Here is an 18606-nt window from a genome sequence, read left to right as displayed (position 1 = left end):
AACAAGAAAAACTGAGGTTATAGAACTGTCACATGTAAAATATTTATAACTATAAAGCCTGTTCACTGCTATAAAAACTCAAATTCTAAACAGAAAATCTGTGATACAGGCAATGTGATATTAACAAAGGATTTTATATATAACATTGTTAACAACAGTTACAATCATGATAGACCTAACTCCAAACCTTTTCCCTATTCTATCAAGCTATTAAAAAATAGTATAAAATTTGCAAAGCCTGTATATAAAGGGATAAAGTTCTCCATTAAAAAACCCTGCTTATAATGCAGGTTTTTATGCTGGTCGAGGGAAGGAGCAAAGGGAGTTATGATAATTCTCAAGATATTCTATAACCTTCAAAGTATGTGATATCTGATTTGCCCAGTAATCACATACTGACTGAAGATCATAATTTCATACAGCTGAAGAAAAAAGTCCTTCAAAGATTTTTAATGCAGGAAGGAAAAAAAAAAAAAAAATCCCAGGCCCTTTTAACAGAAGTGGAGTGACAATTTCGCTGAAGGATAATATAGTGATACAGTTCTTTTACTACTATTAGAAATCAAATGCAACCAAAATAATTCCTAGAACAGGTAATCCAGACCTTCTTATGGAATCAATGATCCCTTTGAGAATCTGATGAAAGCAATAAATTCTCAGAAAAATGCAACATACACTTAATTTAACATATGATTTTAGATGCTTGTGGATCTGTACGTCCATTTGTGGACCCTAGGGGTTTGCAGATCCTAGGCCTGCTTTAGAAAGTGAAGCTGTGGGCTTTTAAAACACTGGCTGAAATTCTTTGGGATGAATTTTCCTATGCAGTGGTGTACAAAAGAATTTTCTGAGATGATGGATTGTTCTACATCTGTGCTAAAATCACCAGCAATATGTTACTGCACACATGAAATGTGGCTAGTGTGACTAAAAAACTAAAATTTTAATTTAACTTTAATAAATTAAAATTTAAATAGCTACATGTGGCTAGTGGATACTCTTGGAGCTACCTAGAGAAGAGTTAACAAACAGATACAGTGGCTACTGGTCACAGATAAGCAACTCCATTTCTAAGGCCTATACTCCAAAGGAGGGAAATCTAAAAAGGGGTAGATGGAGGACAACTTTTAGTTCCCTGATAGTATTTACGGTTATACTTTTGTATTATTTTCCTTTTATATCTGTGTATCCTATAGTGCAGAGGTTCTCAACCAGAGGTGACTCTGACCTCCAGGAAGGTTTGGTAATGTCTGCAGACATTTTTGATTGTTATGACTGGGGGTGCTACTGGCATCTAATACATGCTAGATTTTGGAATGCTTGGATCCAGGGATGCTGCTAAATTATACTGCAATGCACAGGACATCACTACCTCCCATCCCCAACCACAACAAAGAATTATCCAGCCCAAAATATCAATAGTGCCAAGGTTGAGAAACCCTGATACAGTATAACTTATTTTCGTATCTACTAACTGCAGAACCAAACACAAAGTTCAATCATAGTAATATTTTCTTATGACATATCAGCATAAATTAAGATGTTAAATGGACACAGTGTCACTGTACCAGATTGGTATGAGGTTTTCTTAAGAACTACTCCTAACTGAATCAGTGAGAAATAGTTTTTATTAGTAACTACCTTTATAAAACTAAAATTTCAGATCAATTAGAGCATTTACTATGCCTCTATAAATAAGACTAGGAAATACTACCAAGAGAAGGCCTTTTAAGAAGGAAACACCAACATATGAAGTAAGCAAGATGTAAAAATATTGTTTAGGGGGAAAACACGATAGAAAAATTTTAAACAAATTTCTGTTATCTATACCACTTAGCAATTTGTTTTCAAATCTTCCCCTTGAATTAAAAAAAATTATCAGTAAGGTTCTACAAGCCTACTAAATAAGTTTTTATCAAAAATAAAATTGATGTAAAGCAACTATACTCCAATAAAAATTAATAAAAAAGTAAAATAAAATACTCTTACATACATATGGTACTTTTACCATAAACTTCCTCCAATATTTCTGCTATTTAACTATGATGAATTATGGCACAAAGAAACCACCCTAAAGTTACCATTAAATATCTAGGAAAAAGTTCAACTAGAACCAAATAATATTGTACTAGGAAATCTATTCATTATAGCACACTTTGAATCACTATTTAACAAGCTTCATCAAATTCCTCATGCTAACTAAAAATTAAACCCAAATACATAATACAAAACATGTAACTTTGATTCTCTTGTGTAATTGAGGTAGGAATACATGACGTACTTTAAAGAGTCCTCTTTAAAAAAAAAAGCCTTCTTGACTTTGAATGGAGGAAAAAATCATCAGTATGTCAGTTAGATCCAACTCAGATTTTTCTACCCCAAATCTACAGTCATAGGTGCCTAAGGATTAGATCCAAATCCAGGGGTTAGCAAAAAGCTGAAATTTAAAAAAATGGACTAGATAATTCTCTGCCCAGGTCCCTCCCCAAACCCTCCATCCAACAAAAAATGTTTTTGGCTTTAATAAATCAAATAGTTAACCTATAAACTTGGCTTTACCTTCACTATAACATCAACTTTATAATGCTTTCTAGTCATTTTTTCAGTCATTTCTTTGGCCCCCTGAGCAGTTGAAGTTAAGATCGAGTCCATGCTCTTCGGGCAGCAGTTGAATCCTTGTTCTGTACATCTTGTATTTTCTGTGATAGAGTGGTGATATGAGTTGATTGCATAGTTACCGCAAAATAATGTAAGTGACTTCATGATATCAGAGGTGGTAACTAAGCAGCAACTCCACTGGAAACCATGGCATTTAGATGATCACATATTAATGGTGGGTAATGCACTACCTCCCAACAATGCTAACTGTGCAGTTAATACAGATTATGAAAGGACAATGGTATGATTGCAATATAAGAATATATAACACTTTCTTATTCTGACACTTAAATAACTTGAGATAAATGGATGCCTATTTTCAAAGCAGGAAGAATTTTCCTTTAAATGTTTTATTACAATGACCATCTCTCTCCTGGTTACTAAATGGCAAAGAATAAAGGATTACTGGAGCAAGCAGGATGTATTCAACTATACTAATTGATTTGGAGAACTGAAAGATGTTCAGAGAACAAACTTCAACGCTTCATTCAAACCACAAGCTAAAAATTGCCTGTAACAAATAGGTAAAACCTTAAAATAAAACGACATAATTATTTCTGACAATTGAAGATCTAACATTTAGTTTAAATAGAATTTATACTATTCATTCTAATTAGAGAATATCTAATTTCTCTTTGTGTCTAAATAATAAAGAACTAAATACAGTGGAATCACATCTTACATGAGGATTAGGTTCTAAAGTCATGAACAAGGCAAGAATTTTACGTAATCAAAATTACTGTTGAAAAATCCCTTAAATTGCAGATAAAGTACACTATGTGTGGGTTTGCACATAAAAGTGTACATGTATATAGAAAGCAACAATTATATAAACAGTAAGTATATACAAAATATAAATTTTAGGACACAACTGAAATTAATTTTTAATTTTTCTCTTTGGAAGACTATGAAGAGATGAATTTGTATTGGTAAAATATACATACGATGCAACCCACTGTACACATTTTAGCTACTAACTATAAAATAGTCAAGATCAATGGTCAACTGAATAATGTATATGAAATTACTAAGTTTCAACTCTAGAACAACACATGAAACAGGCTAGTCCCATATCCATAAAGTTACAAAGGAATAAAATATTCTGCTATCATCTCAGAAAAATAAAGAAGTCATTATATTATCGATAGAATATGTTCAAAGAATGGCTCCAGTTCTGAAGTGACAATGTTTTTGGAATAAGCTTATTTTTAACAGTATCATAGAAGCGTTTTCCTAACAGATACTCTTATACCTTCAGCTAGTAAGGGGAAAGTATTGACAAAAAATGAGCTAGTATCAATATTAATTCTATTACTTGGTATTTCTTTCATTGACACACTACCTAAGATGTTATGGTAATGAATTTAATGTGACATTTTATAATTAGTCCATATTTTTACCGGTGATGTTACATGAACAGATTCATATCTTAAAAAATTTCAATGAAAGTTTGTTATATTCATGCATTTTATAGTTAAGTTGTTCCAAATGCTAATTAACTCACCTTTTATCTCTTTGGTGAATTTTACCCGATGAGAATCAGTCAGAGGTCTTGGCTGCTCATCAATATTATGAATGTCAAGAACTTCACACATGAACTGAATTACAGGTTGTGCTTTGTAGAAGGCAGTGGCAGAAACTAAGAAGAAAAACACAAATAGTACAAATTAATGTTTCCTTTAAAAAAACTCAAAAACTTGATCTTGGGCTCCATGATAATTAACTAATACAGAGTTAAAATTACCCTTTTATGTATACCTATGTACATATAAAAATATTTCCAAAGTTAAGCTGTTTCAATTTGAACTGTTTGACTGGAAGACAAGCACAACAACAGAAAAAGCCTAATATTACAGTTTTTATAATCTACCTCTTATCATGGGTAACTGAATCATTCCATTTCCTACTACATGTACAGAGCAGTGTTCTGGCTATGAAACAAGGTCTGTAAGGGGACAAAGAAGGCCAGAGCACCTTAAAGAAGAAAAGGTTAGGTATTATTTCTTAAACAAAGCTTTTTAAGCCACCCTAGACTGCTTATCTATTCTAGCGAGAGCGCTCCCTGTCTTGCACAGATTTGAGAAGACAATGGTATTAAATGTTACTAGTGCTAATCCAAGCTACAGGTAGTAATAGTAAGGTGTATCTGCCCAATGTTATCTAGCTACAGTCAGCAGTCTTCCAAGAGCCAACAAGTACGATTTCTTAATCTTGGGTTTTGGAACTAGAAGAGCTTCACCAATAGTTAGTAGACCACCATCACTCATTTCTTAAATACATACTTACTGACTGCTATTATGTGCTATAAAGGCACTGGGGATACAGTGAAAAGTAAAACCAAAACAGACAATAAGCTACATGCTATCATGTTATTTTATTATTTAAAAACATGCCTACTGTGGTGCTCTTTCTCTTACTCTCCTTGGTTTAGGATTAAATGTCTTCCACAAAATGTCCCTCATCTCTGGAAGGATATTTATCAAGGCTTTAAGTAGTTATCTCAGGTAGTAAGGCTACCGTAGATATTTTTTATTTTCTTCTTTTTGACTTTATCTTTAAATCTTCATTTTTTAATAGTGAGCACATATTACTTTTTCCTTTATTACAGAAACAATATATGAATGAAGTCTCACCCTAAAAAATTTAAACAATATAGATATCCACAGTAAAGACTTCTGGTCTCCAAGTATCTTTAAGAAGCAACCATTATTAGTACTTAGGTATGTATATATCCTATTCTTTTAATATGCACTTAGAGATAAAAATGCATATACAACTTTCTTTTTTAACATGAGATCAGATAATAAATGTTCTATGACTTCTTTTATTATTATTTTAAAAACTAACAATGTGTCTTAGAGATCTTTTTATTCTGCAGTTTGGGTGCATGGTAATTAAGTGAATATATATTCCCTTCCCCTCTTAATGAAAAGGAACACAAATGATAAGACATTAGACACGCTATTCTGGCCTTTGATTTCTTTTTTCTCATTCTATATCTTAGAGATAGATCTATATGTACTAATATGGAACTATATCATGCTTTTTCACAGCTGCAGGATATCTCATTGCATGGACCTACTTCATGTCCCTCATGATAGAGAGTTATGTTGGTTTTGTACTTCCATCCAAATAAACTTTAGAAATACCTCCACAATTTCAAACTAACTAAAAAAAGAGAGACTGGTAAGACTGTATTAGCATTCTGGGTATCTTATTCAAATCCACAGTACTTTAAAAAAATGTATACATTACATTCTTCTATTAAAAAATGTGAGAATATTGTCGTACATTAAAACAAGGCTGGCAGGATACATAGCAAATAAGCAAATATTGCTTCTGTGTTAATTAAAAAAAAAGTGAATAAAGAAAAATAAATACATGGTAATTAACATGCTTATTTTGTCTTTCCTTTAATCCTACAGGTAAATTTTCTTCACTGGATTATTATAATAGTAGCATTCACAACTAATGTGTCTTATCTCACAGAGTTGAAACTACTAAACAAACATTATTTATCCTGTTTAACATTCTATTAATTTTCCTTAGTGTTTATCCCACTGTTCTTCTCATCATTACTGTTCACCATCTTCCCCACAGCAATGTGGGCATCCGAGGTAAAAATTAAAGTTAGTGAAGGAAAGCTCTTACAAAAGATGGGATTAAATCAGTGAGTACAGTTGAATTAGGCACGAATTTCAATCAGCAAAGATCTGCCTCTCTATCCCTTGGTTAAATCCTTAACATTTTATAAACCTACATATTTATGCATTTTTTCCTTCTTTCCCTTTCACAAATCAGCTGAGTTGAACTGAAAAAGTAATATTTACATTTAATATTTTTAAAACCTATTAACAAAATATACATTAACACACTAAAGGAAATAAACAATCATTTCTACAGATAATTACCCTCAAAAAAGCATTAGATAAAATTCAGCACCATAACTAAAAGTCTCACAGTACCAGGACTAGAAAGGAGCTTCCTTAATTTGATAAAAGTTATCCACCAAAAATCTATGGTAAATTCAACTTCATTTAATAGAAAGTGCTAGCTGGCACAGGAATGCAAGCTAAGAGAAGTAAAAGGTAAAAAGATTGGAAAGGGAGAAACAAAATTATTATTCTTCACAATATGACTGTCTAGAGAGAAAACCCAATAATCTATAGATAAATTATAGAATTAGACAGTTCAGTAAGGTTGCTAGATTTAAGATCAACATATAAAAATAAAATTACATTCTTATACACTAGCACCCAACTTAAAATGTAATTTAAAAAAGATACCACTTAATATCACAACAAAAAAACCACAAGACACTTGAGATAAAATCTGAACAAAAGATGCATAAGACCTATAGAAGTAATAGGTATCTTTACTACTACAGAAAATCTAAATAAATGGAGTATATACCTTATTAGTATAAATTATTTGTAAATTAATCTGCAAATTCAAGGCAATTTCAATCAAAATACAAATAGGATATAACCCCCTTGACCTCTGGAACTTAAGAAGCTGATACTAAAATTAACATGAAAGAGAAATGAAACAAGAATAGCCAAGATAGTTTTTAAGAATAAGGTCTGCTCTAACATTCATCGAGGTCTGTTATAATCCAATTCAAGTCAAGAGACTGTGGGGACAGACACACAGACCAGTAGAACAGACTTGGAAGCCCACCTTATACAATATACAAAAACAAATTCCTATTCAGAGAACTGAACATGAAAAGAAAAATAAACATTTAGAGGAAAATATAGAACATCTTTATGATCTTGGAGGCAAGAAAGAATTTCTTAAGATATAAAAACTATCATAAAAAATACCATAAACAAAGCCAGAAAAAAAAAAGACAGGCTATAGATAAGTATAATACATATAACAAATGATTACTATCCAGAATATACAATAAGTTCCTATAAATCAAGATAAAACAATAAAAGTGGCAAAGGATATGACTAGGCATTTCATAGAAGAGAAAATCTAAATGTCAAAAAACAAATTTTCACTAATTATCCTATTTGTAATTAAGGAAATATATATATAAACTATCAAGCTATCATTTTACACCAATCAAGACTGGCCAAAAATGTTAAGACCGATAACACAAGCTGACAACAAGCCAAAGGAAGACTGAAGAATGAAAGCTCTCATACAGACTGTAGGAATATAAACTGATAATAGTCAGTTAGGAACAAATGGTAATTTATAGTAAGTTTGAAGATGAGCATAATTTTCAACTCAACAATTTCACTCTAGGGCTTCCCTGGTAGTGCAGTGGGTAAGAATCTGCCTGCCAGGGCTTCCCTAGTGGCGCAGTAGTTGAGTCTGCCTGCCAGTGCAGGGGACACAGGTTCGAGTCCTGGTCTGGGAAGATCCCACATGCCGTGGAGCAACGAAGCCCATGGGCCATAACTACTGAGTCTGCGCTCTAGAGCCCGCGAGCCACAACTCCTGAAGCCCATGTGCCTAGAGCCCGTGCTCTGCAACAAGAGAAGCCACTGCAATGAGAAGCCCACGCACCGCAACAAAGAGCAGCCCCTGCTCACTGCAACTAGAGAAAGCCCGTGCACATCAATGAAGACCCAACACAGCCAAAAATAAATATAAGTAAAATAAATAAATAAATTAAATAAATTAAAAAAAAAAAAAGAATCCGCCTGCCAATGCAGGAGAGACAGGTTTGAGCCCTGGTCTGGGAAGATTCCACATACCAGGGAGCAACTAAGCCTGTGTGCTACAACTACTGAGCCTGCGCTCTAGAGCCCGCGTGCCACAACTACTAAAGCCTGCGCGCCTAGAGCTCGTGCTCCGCAACAAGAGAAGCCACCGCAATGAGAATCCCGTGCACCGCAACAAAGAGTAGCCCCCCCTCGCCGCAACTAGAGAAAAGCCCGGGCGCAGCAAAGAAGACCCAATGTAGCCATAAATGAATGAATGAATGAATGAATGAATAACTTAATAAAAACCCAAAAAACAATTGCACTCTATTGGAGTATATACTCTGCAAAAATTCCATATCTGTGAAAGGCAACATGAATGAGAATGCTTATTGTAGCACTGTTTATAATGGTAAAAAGAATGGAAACAACTTAAACACCAGCCAAATGGATAAATTTGTACTACATGCATATAATTACAATTAATGGGCAGGTATTAGAATTCAGATAAATACAACTGAGAAGTAGAAAACTTGAGAGGAGTTTGGTAGAAAATGCGATCTTACCAACTACTTAGATTGCCATTATCTAGATATGTATAATACACAACTAAGGCAAAAAAATTTACCACAATAGACTAGATGTCTAGAATACCAGTGGGATAGTCTTTCAATTCATGAACATAATATCTCTGAATTTATTAACATCATTCCAGTTTCATTAAGGTTTTGTGATACTTTATAACTCATTTAATAATTGATAAAAATTTTGTTGCTGTTGGAAATGTATCCTTTAATCTTTCATCACTTACTAACTTATTTTTAAATTTTTATTTATTTATTTGTTTTTGGTTGTGTTGGGTCTTCGTTTCTGTGCGTGGGCTTTCTCCAGTTGTGGTGAGCGGGGGCCACTCTTCATCACAGTGCACGGGCCTCTCACTGTCGCGGCCTCTCTTGTTGCGGAGCACAAGCTCCAGACGCACAGGCTCAGTAGTTGTGGCTCACGGACCTAGTTGCTCTGTGGCATGTGGGGTCCTCCCAGACCAGGGTTTGAACCCGTGTCTCCTGCACTGGCAGGCAGATTCTCAACCACTGCGCCACCAGGGAAGCCCACTTATTTTTTAAATTAGGTTTATTTTCTTCTTTTCATGGGTAACAGTGTTAGAATAATGAGAAAAGGATAGGCTTGGAAATGAAATAGATTTTAATTCTAGATCCAGACTTGAAATTCAGAGAAATCATAATCCGTTCATTGCAAAATTAGAAAAACATCTAGTACTTATAGCATTAGGGTGAAGATTCAATATAAGGTACCTACTTGTGCCCAGAACATGACAGGAGCTCATCAGAGCTCTTTTTCTCATCTTTGAAGAACTGTCTACTCATGTCTTTTGCTCTCTCATTTACTGAGGTTTTAATTCTAGGCAAAATCATTTTGTCAATGTAAACTAACTCCTTGAAGAGGCTGATGGGAGAATGTTCCATGAAAAAGCGATTAGGATTCTTGAATTTGCATTTTACTGTGTCAAAACTGAAAATTTTTGTTAGGACACAGCTAAAATAACAGATGTGAAAAAAGAAAATAATAAATATTTGCCATATTTAAGATAACTAGGACTACAAGTACCAAAATGAGCCCAGGTCCAAATGATGAGTATAAAATAAAGCAGTAGACAATGCTGGATCCTGGTAAAAACATAACTACAATTATACTTTAATCTCCTGAGAGGTTATGTGCCTCAATTTTATATGTATACTTTCATTGCTCTGAAGATATAAGAACAGAAACTTATTATACAATGCCTTTTTATGGGAATAGTGAGCAATTAAGAGGCCACATTAAACATCTTGGCGTGTCTATTATTACCTAGCAAAATAATATTAACATAGTACTCAGGAGATATTGATAGATGAAAGGACTGCTTTTCTTTTTCTTTTTCTATTTTTAATATAAAATATCATGTATTTACTACAGTGTCACTAAACAAATTATAAAGTGAATATCCACATAACCAACATTCATATCAAGAACTAAATATTGCCAGCATCCTAGGAACCTCTTCTCTATCCCTTTCCCAACCTTAACTTCCCCTCTCTCTGCTAGAGGTAACCAAAATCCTGGCTTTTATGGTAATCACTTCTTTTTCTTTATAGAATTACAACATAAGTACAGATCACTAAGGACCACAATTTAGTTTTCCTAGTTCTTGAATGTTATGTAACTGGAAACATAAAGCATGTAATCTTTTTGAGCCTTTTGCTAAACATTGTTTCTAACTGATCTATATTAATTAAATGTAACTGGTTTCTTCATTTTCATTGCTCTAACACTCTGTTGAAGAAATACACAATTTATCCACTCTGATGTTGATGGACAGGGAATTCCCTTGCAGTCCAGTGGTTAGGACAGGGAACTTTCACTGCCAGGGGCCCAGGTTCAATCCCTGGTCAGGCAACTAAGGATCCCAGGCGTAAGCTGCCCCACAGCAAAACACAAAACCAAACAAAAAACCAAAAAAACCTGATTATTAATGTTGGTGGACAGTTTATGCTGGCACTTTCCTTTGGTTATTAGAATAAGGTTATGAATATTCTTATAGCCCTTTTTTTTTTTTTTGGCTGCACCATGCAGCATGCAGGATCCTAGTTCCCTAACCAGAGATCTAACCTGTGCCCCCTGCAGTGGAAGAGTGGATTCTTAACTGCTAGACTACCAGGGAAGTGCCTAGGTGGCCTTCTTGATATACGTAAACACATATTTCTCTAGCAGAAAAGGCAATATCTGAGTAGAACTGCTGAGTCATTAGGGATGTGTTATCTCTGACTCTCCTAGATAATGTCAAACTCTTCCAAAGTGGTTTTAACAAATAACTCTCCCACAAGCAGCATTTGAGAGTCACTGTCGTGCCAAATTTTCACCACTAGTATCATCAGACTTGAATTTTAGCCCTTCTGGTGGATGTGTAATGATATCTCAGTTCAAGAAAAAAAACAATTTGAGGTATAACTTACATACAATAAATGCATTTCAATTGTAAAGGTCAATGATTTTGACAAATGTATATACATCTATGGTATTACCACCCCAATTAAGACAGAATCTGTCATCACCCCAGAAAGTACTTTCCTGCCCCTATGCAATCAGCTTCTGTCACATCTGCCACAGGCAAGCACTGATCTGATTCATTTCATAATAGAATAAGTGGTTCCAGAATTTCATATAAATGGAATTATACTGTATACACCACTTTGTCTAGCTTTTTTGTACATCTTGAGATTTATCCCTACCATTGTATAAATTAGTAGTTAGTTCTTTTTAGCTGCTGGGTAGTATTTCATTGTATAAATAAATCACAACTTGTTTCTCAATTCACTTGTTGCTGGGCATTTGGGTTGTTTCCAGTTCCTAATTATTATGAACATGTAAACATATATGCACAAATCTTTGTATGGACCTATTTTTTCATTTCTCCTGGGGAAAGACCTAAGAATAGAACTGGTAGGACACATGGCAAGAAAATGTTTAAATTTAAAAGAATCTGCCAAGGGCTTCCCTGGTGGCACAGTCATTAAGAATCCACCTGCCAATGCAGGGGACACAGGTTCGATCCCCGGGCCGGGAAGATCTCACATGCTGCAGAACAACTAAGCCTGTGCGCCACAACTACTGAGCCTGTGCTCTAGAGCCCGCAAGCTGCAGCTACTGAGCCCATGTGCCACAACTACTGAAGCCCACGTGCCTAGAGCCCGTGCTCCGCAACAAGAGGAGCCACCGCAACGAAGAGTAGCCCCTGCTCGCCGCAAATGGAGAAAGCCTGCGCACAGTAATGAAGACCCAATGCAGCCAAAGATAAATAAATATTAAAAAAAAAAAGAATCTGCCAAAATATTTTCCAAAGTGGTTGTACAATTTTATACTCCTACCATTTCTGATTGCTCCACACCCTTACCAACACTTAGTATTGCCAGTCTTTTTGATTTAGCGAATCTAGCAGGTGTGAAGTGATATCTCACTGTGGTTCTTACCTGCATTTTCTAGATGACCAATGATGTTTAGCATCTTCTCAAGTGCTTACTGGCCATTCCCATAATCTTTTGTGAAGTGTCTGATTTTGACCACTTTTTAAAATTGTCTGAGTTATGGATGTTTCTCATACATTCTGGACACAAATCTTTTGTTTAGGATATGTTATGCAAATATTTTCTCCCAGCAGTAGCTTGCCTTTTCATTTTCTTAACAGTGTTCTTAAGAGAAGGTGTTCATTTAGATGAGGTTTCCAACATATTAAGAAATCTTTGCCTATTCCAAGGACATGAATATTTTTCCTCTTTTCTTACAAATTCCTCAGTTTTAATGGTTTTTTCTTTTTTCGTACAAATACTCAGCTGTTCTAGCCTCGTTTATTGAGAAGACTATTCTTTCCCCATTGAATGTTGGCCCCTTTGTCAAATATCAATCAACCACGTAAGTGGGTCTATTTCTGTAGCTATTCTAATCACTTCTTAGCCTTTTGGCTAAGATCAAGTGTAGTATCTATAGCTATCATGTAAATTGATTTGTATGTCCATCTTTAACCCCAATATCACAGCTTTGATTACTGTAGCTTTATAGCATGTCTTCAAATCAGGGATTATGAATCCTCCAACTCTGTTCCTCTTCAAAATGGTTTTAGCTATTCTAGGTTCTCTGCATTTCCATATAAATCTTAGAATCAGCTTGTCAATTTATATTATTAAAAAAAACAAAAAAAAGCCTGGTGAGATTCTGGGATTGTGCTGAGTCTACAGATCAATTTGGGGATAATGCACATCCTAAGAATTTGAGGCTTCTGGGCCAAGAACATGGTATCTCTGTTTATTTATATCTTCCTATCTTTCTCAGGAATGCTTTGTAGCTTTCAGTGTAGAGGGCTTGTACATCTCTTTTAAAATCTATTCCTAAATATTATTTTTTTGCGGTACACGGGCCTCTCACTGTTGTGGCCCCTCCCGTTGTGGAGCACAGGCTCCGGACGCGCAGGCTCAGCGGCCATGGCTCACGGGCCCAGCCGCTCCGCGGCACGTGGGATCCTCCTGGACCGGGGAATGGACCGGGGAACGAACCCGTGTACCCTGCATCGGCAGGTGCACTCCCAACCACTGCGCCACCAGGGAAGCCCTACATTTTTTGATATTATGAATGGTACATGTGTTTTTCACTTTTCTAATTGTTGAATGCTGGGTATCATTTATCATACTGCTAGCATTTTCTTTTTGTATATGCAACTAGTGTCTTGTGATCTTGCTAAATTCATCTATTAATTCTAGTAGGATTTTTTTTTTGGGTAGATTTCTTAGGATTTTTTACGTAAACAATTATGTCTTCTGCAAACTGAGATAGTTGTATTACTTCCTCTACAATATCATGCCTCTATTCTTCTTGGACCACCAGCACAATGTTAGACAGAAGTAGTGAGAGCAAGTATTCTTGCCTTCTTCTTAATCTTATGGCAAAATCATTCACTCTTTTTATCGTTTAGTATGATGATGCCTGTGTTTTTCTAGATGCTTTGATCAGGTTGAAGAAGTTTCCTTTTACTGCTAGTCTGTTACAAATTTTTATCATGAAAATGTTAAAATGTGTCAAATGAATCTTCTGTCTGTTGAGAGGATTACATTGTTTTTGTTAGGTGTCAGATTCCGGGGTATACTAGCCTCATAAAATTGAGTTGTAAAGCCTTTCTTCTTCTTCTGTTTTCTGAAAGAATTTGTGAAAGATTGGTATTATTTTTCCTTAAATGTTAGATAAAATTCAGCAGCGAAATGATTTGGGACTGGAGTTTTCTTTGTTAGAAAGAATTATGGATTTAATTTCCTTAATAGATACAAGGCTATTCCAATTTTCTTTGAGCCAATTTTTGTAAAGTTGTGTTTCATTTATCAAATTAATTGGTATAAATTTGTTCCTAACATTCCCTTATTAATCTTTCAGTTCCAAAGGATCTTTAGTGATAACCCCTTCTTTCATTCCTGACACTAGTAATCAGTTTTATTTTTCTATTTTTCTTGATTAGCCTTGTTAGGAGTTTAAAATTTTTATTAGCTTTTTAAAAGGAATTAACTTTTGGTTTCATTCACTTTCTATATTGTTTTTCTATTAATTTTTGCTCTGATCTTTATTATTTCTTACCTTCTACTTACTTTGGGTTTAATTTGTTCTTCTTCTAGCTTAAGATAGTAACTGTGTGTGCTAGCCTACCTCCAAAGACGGTCCCTAATAATAAGTCTTGCCTCATGGGATTTCCACGTTTGTGTCTCTCCTACACTGAATATAACTGGTTTATATAACTAATAAGACATTACAAAACTGGCAGAATATAGCTTTCAACGCTAGGCCTTAATGTCATTACAGCTTTTGCCTTGCTCTATCATGGATTACTTGCTCCAGAGGAAGCCAGCCACAAATATCATGACAACACTTAACCAGCCCTGTTAAGAGGTCCATATGGCAAGAAACTAGGCCTCTAGCACAAACTTGTTACTGAGTTTTACAGATGTAAAACAAGACTTAACCATCCATTTAAACATTCATCAAGTACCTACCATATCAGGGACTCTTGTGGGTTGGAATTTAAAGATGACTCAGACAAAGCCTCTGCCTTTTAAGAATAGATCCTGGGTTAGGATGGCAGAGGAACCACAAGCAGCTCAGTTCATTCCTTCCTCAAACTCCACTATAGCCATGGTAAGGAGTTAAAAAGAAAGAAAGGAAGAAAGAAAGACATAAACCTAGAAGGAAGGGAGAACAGAAAACAGAAAATGCACCAACATTTTAGAAGATGAAAAGCGAGTAGACAAGCTGTAACTGACATAGCAGATAGAATCCTCAGAAGGAGTGAGAAATGGCAGTGCTAGGTACCTCTGAAACTGGTGATAAAAGGATGGGGGTAGTGCAGAAAAATGAAGAGGAAAGCTGTTTGAGAAGCAGGTAGAATCCTAGATCCCTTGTTCAGCTCCATTCACATTGCGGAACAACTGCCTCGTCTTTATCCTGGCATAAACTGTAGGTGTATTCTCTGGAAAAAGTAAAAGACTTTTGGAGGGAGGATGTCAGGCACAATTAAGGGCACAGGACTGTACCCAAAACAAGAAATTAAATAACTATAAATATTAAATGCTGAATGCAGACATTCCCCAAGCCAGAATCCCCAACTTGGCTTCCAGATCGCAGGTAATGAAGACTATTACCCTTCAAGCAGGAGGTTTGGAAGGCTCATCTTTGGGTAATTTGACCAGGTAAGACATATGGATAAACTAACATTATAGGTTCACCAACATCAGCCCAATCAAATCACCCTATGATAAAGCTCAAAGTAAACAGGCTCCACTGATGAATTCAAAGCATCTAGTCAGTGTTTTAGAGTCCCAATGCATCATGAATAAATAATCAAGGATACTATATGCTTGAAGGAAGCTTCCAAAATGGAGGATAATGATCAAAACAAACAAACAAAAAAAGAATTCGGAGGAAGCATAAGCATGTGTAAGAAAAATAATACCCCAAAATAAATAATCTACAGTGAGCTTAGAGAAGATACTACCATATATGAAACAAGAATAGTATGCTACTATAAAATAACATTCAGGAAATAAAAAAGAACGAATAGAAATTTTAAAAAGTGAAGGGGGTTAGAAAATGAAGGTAAGTAAATTTTCCAGAAAGTAATACAAGGGAAACAAAACCTCACTAAAGCTATTTAAAAAGTGGAGCACCACTTTCAAATTTATGAAGGAAGATTATTTCCAACATAGAAACCTAGCTGAACTTTCATTTAGGTTTGTTGATTTTCCAATGTGTAAGGCATCAAAAAATTTTCCCTCCTGTGTACCCTTTTCTCATGAAACTTCTAAAACAGGGGGGAGGGGTAGGAAGGGATACAGATAGTGAAGTCTGATCCCAAGAGGACAGCTGTGCACCAAATATGAACATACTCTATCAGACTGAAGCAGTATGGGTCAAGAAACAGATTTGATTAGACTGTCACTGAAATTCCTGATGCCATTATACTCTTTTTCTAATGTGAGGATAGACTAGACAAGCCTGATACAGGTATCTTTACTTGGCTGAGCTTGACCAGTGCTGATAAAGTTCCTGCCCTGTTGCCTGACCCTTTCACCCTAAAGAAATATTCTGCTTTGATCTACTTCTGAGGACTAATTTGAATACTGTAAAAATCAAATTATTTCTTAACCTTAGGGATCTTATACCTGAACTGAAGACAAACATATTAAGCAAGCAACACTAATATTGTGATTAATAAATTACTTATTAGAAATCTGTTTTCCTTGCAGAGGAAGCATATTCAGTGAGAACTTTTGACTCTTAAGCAGCATAAATTATAATTACCAAATTCTACAACCATTTATATATTATGACTACTTTCTTCTAGTAGCAAAATAGTGAATGTTTTATAGAAAGCTACTTTTTACTGAAAAGCACAAGTAAATAAAGTATATAAAAATAAAAAACATTTCTCAACTCAGATGTCCTGGGTCTGAGATTTGTCTGCCAGGAATCTTGCCTCTTAAAGGATGCAGTAAAGACCTGTGAATATTAAGGGCATAATCTCTGGAATCAGAAAAATTGACCTCTATCATTTAAATATAATAACTATTGTGCCTCAAATATAGTTATATCTAAATATACCTTTAATAGGTTATATTACATATATCAATACATTAATAAAAATATAAAATACAAACTATGTGACATTTTGAGAGAGAAAGTCACTTTAGAGAAAGTGTAGATTTTGTCTCTAAACTTCAGTTGGGGGTATCACTTAACTCATACAACTGTGATGACGTTCATAGGAGATACAGTTGTCTTTTGGTTCCTGGAGGAGATTGGTTCTAGGGCTCCCTTTGGATATCAAAAGTCAGTGAATGCTCAAGTCCCTTATAAAAAAATGACATAATACAGTCAGCCCTCAGTATACATGGTACCCAGGTAACAAGGGCTGACTGTAATTAATGTAAAGTGTTTAGCATTCTGCCTGTGGTAAACAAAAATATCTTCAGGGACATACAACTAATAAGTACCAGATTCATTCTTTTTTGGCTGTGTTGCACGGCTTGTGAGATCTTAGTTCCTTGACCAGGGACTGAACCTGTGCCCTTGGCAGTCAAAGTGCGGAATCCTTATCACTGGACCACCAGGAAATTCCCCAGATTCACTCTGATGCTCTTAAAATGCATAATTACAAAAATTAAATGCAAGTTGCAAATAAGTTAGGCCTAAAGGCAGGCCAACCTAAAAAAATATTCTGCATTTCATTGACTCTAAAATGCCAATTATGGTAAGGTACATCAGTATTGTGTGTATCCTAAAAGAGAAATTTGCCAATTCAACTGTGACAAACGATCTACTGCAAGACATCTCCTGATTTCAGAGATAATGAAATGTGAAAAAAAGTTTTTTGTGTGTCTAAGGTTGGTAAAATTCATTAAAGTTACCTAGTTGAGAGTTCGGATATTAAACACCAAACACCATGAAAACAATCATTTTTTTTTTTTTTTTTTTTTTTTTTTTTTTGTGGTACGCGGGCTTCTCACTGTTGTGGCCTCTCCCGCTGTGGAGCACAGGCTCCGGACGCACAGACTCAGCAGCCATGGCTCACGGGCCCGGCCGCTCCGCGGCATGTGGGATCCTCCCGGACCGGGGCATGAACCCGCGTCCCCTGCATCGGCAGGCGGACTCCCAACCACTGCGCCACCAGGGAAGCCCCGAAAACAATCATTTTGAAGACAAGATTAAGTCACACAATTAGAATTAAATTGCTTGCTTTCTTAAAGTACTGTTCCATGCTTATTTCCACCACAAATTTCACCTAGCTCCCACCTGTCACTTCCTCAGAGAAAAGTTCCTTGAACACGGAGACTAGAATGGATCCTTTTGTTACGCAGTCCCACTGCACTTAGTACTTCCTCGTAGTACTCATTATATTGCTCAATACTAATCTTCTCTGGTTGATTTCAAGTTCAAGACTATTTTGTTCAGTGCAATATACCAAGCGGAAGGGTTGCAAAATCATAACCACACAAACAAGAAAGGAAATATAAGCAAGTAAGGTGGTCAGTGTAATATTTTCCCTCATTATTTTTCACAGCAGCATTATATATTATTGACAATTTAAAAATAAACTCATTTAAGTGCCTTCTTAGCGCAGTAGGCAGCACATCAGTCTCATAAGAATAAACCCATTTAAAATTTTAGGCTTTGGGACTTCCCTGGTGGCACAGTGGTTAAGAAT

General features: G+C 35.4%; 1 protein-coding gene and 1 pseudogene across 6 annotated transcripts in view; one reads left to right on the top strand and one right to left on the bottom strand.

Moving 5' to 3' along the window:
• Positions 1-18606, bottom strand: part of AGO3 (argonaute RISC catalytic component 3) — a 121147-nt gene that overhangs the window by 47199 nt on the left and 55342 nt on the right. For all 6 annotated transcript variants that reach the window (XM_032650009.1, XM_032650025.1, XM_032650035.1 and 3 more), the window contains one exon: positions 4163-4297. In XM_032650009.1, the coding sequence (XP_032505900.1) occupies positions 4163-4297 (135 nt within the window). The remainder of the gene's footprint in view (positions 1-4162; positions 4298-18606) is intronic.
• On the top strand, positions 12813-12891 carry LOC116745632 (annotated as a pseudogene).

The sequence above is a fragment of the Phocoena sinus genome, chromosome 1, assembly GCF_008692025.1.
Source record: "Phocoena sinus isolate mPhoSin1 chromosome 1, mPhoSin1.pri, whole genome shotgun sequence".
NCBI lineage: Eukaryota > Metazoa > Chordata > Mammalia > Artiodactyla > Phocoenidae > Phocoena > Phocoena sinus.
This window is presented reverse-complemented; position numbering and strand designations above follow the sequence as displayed.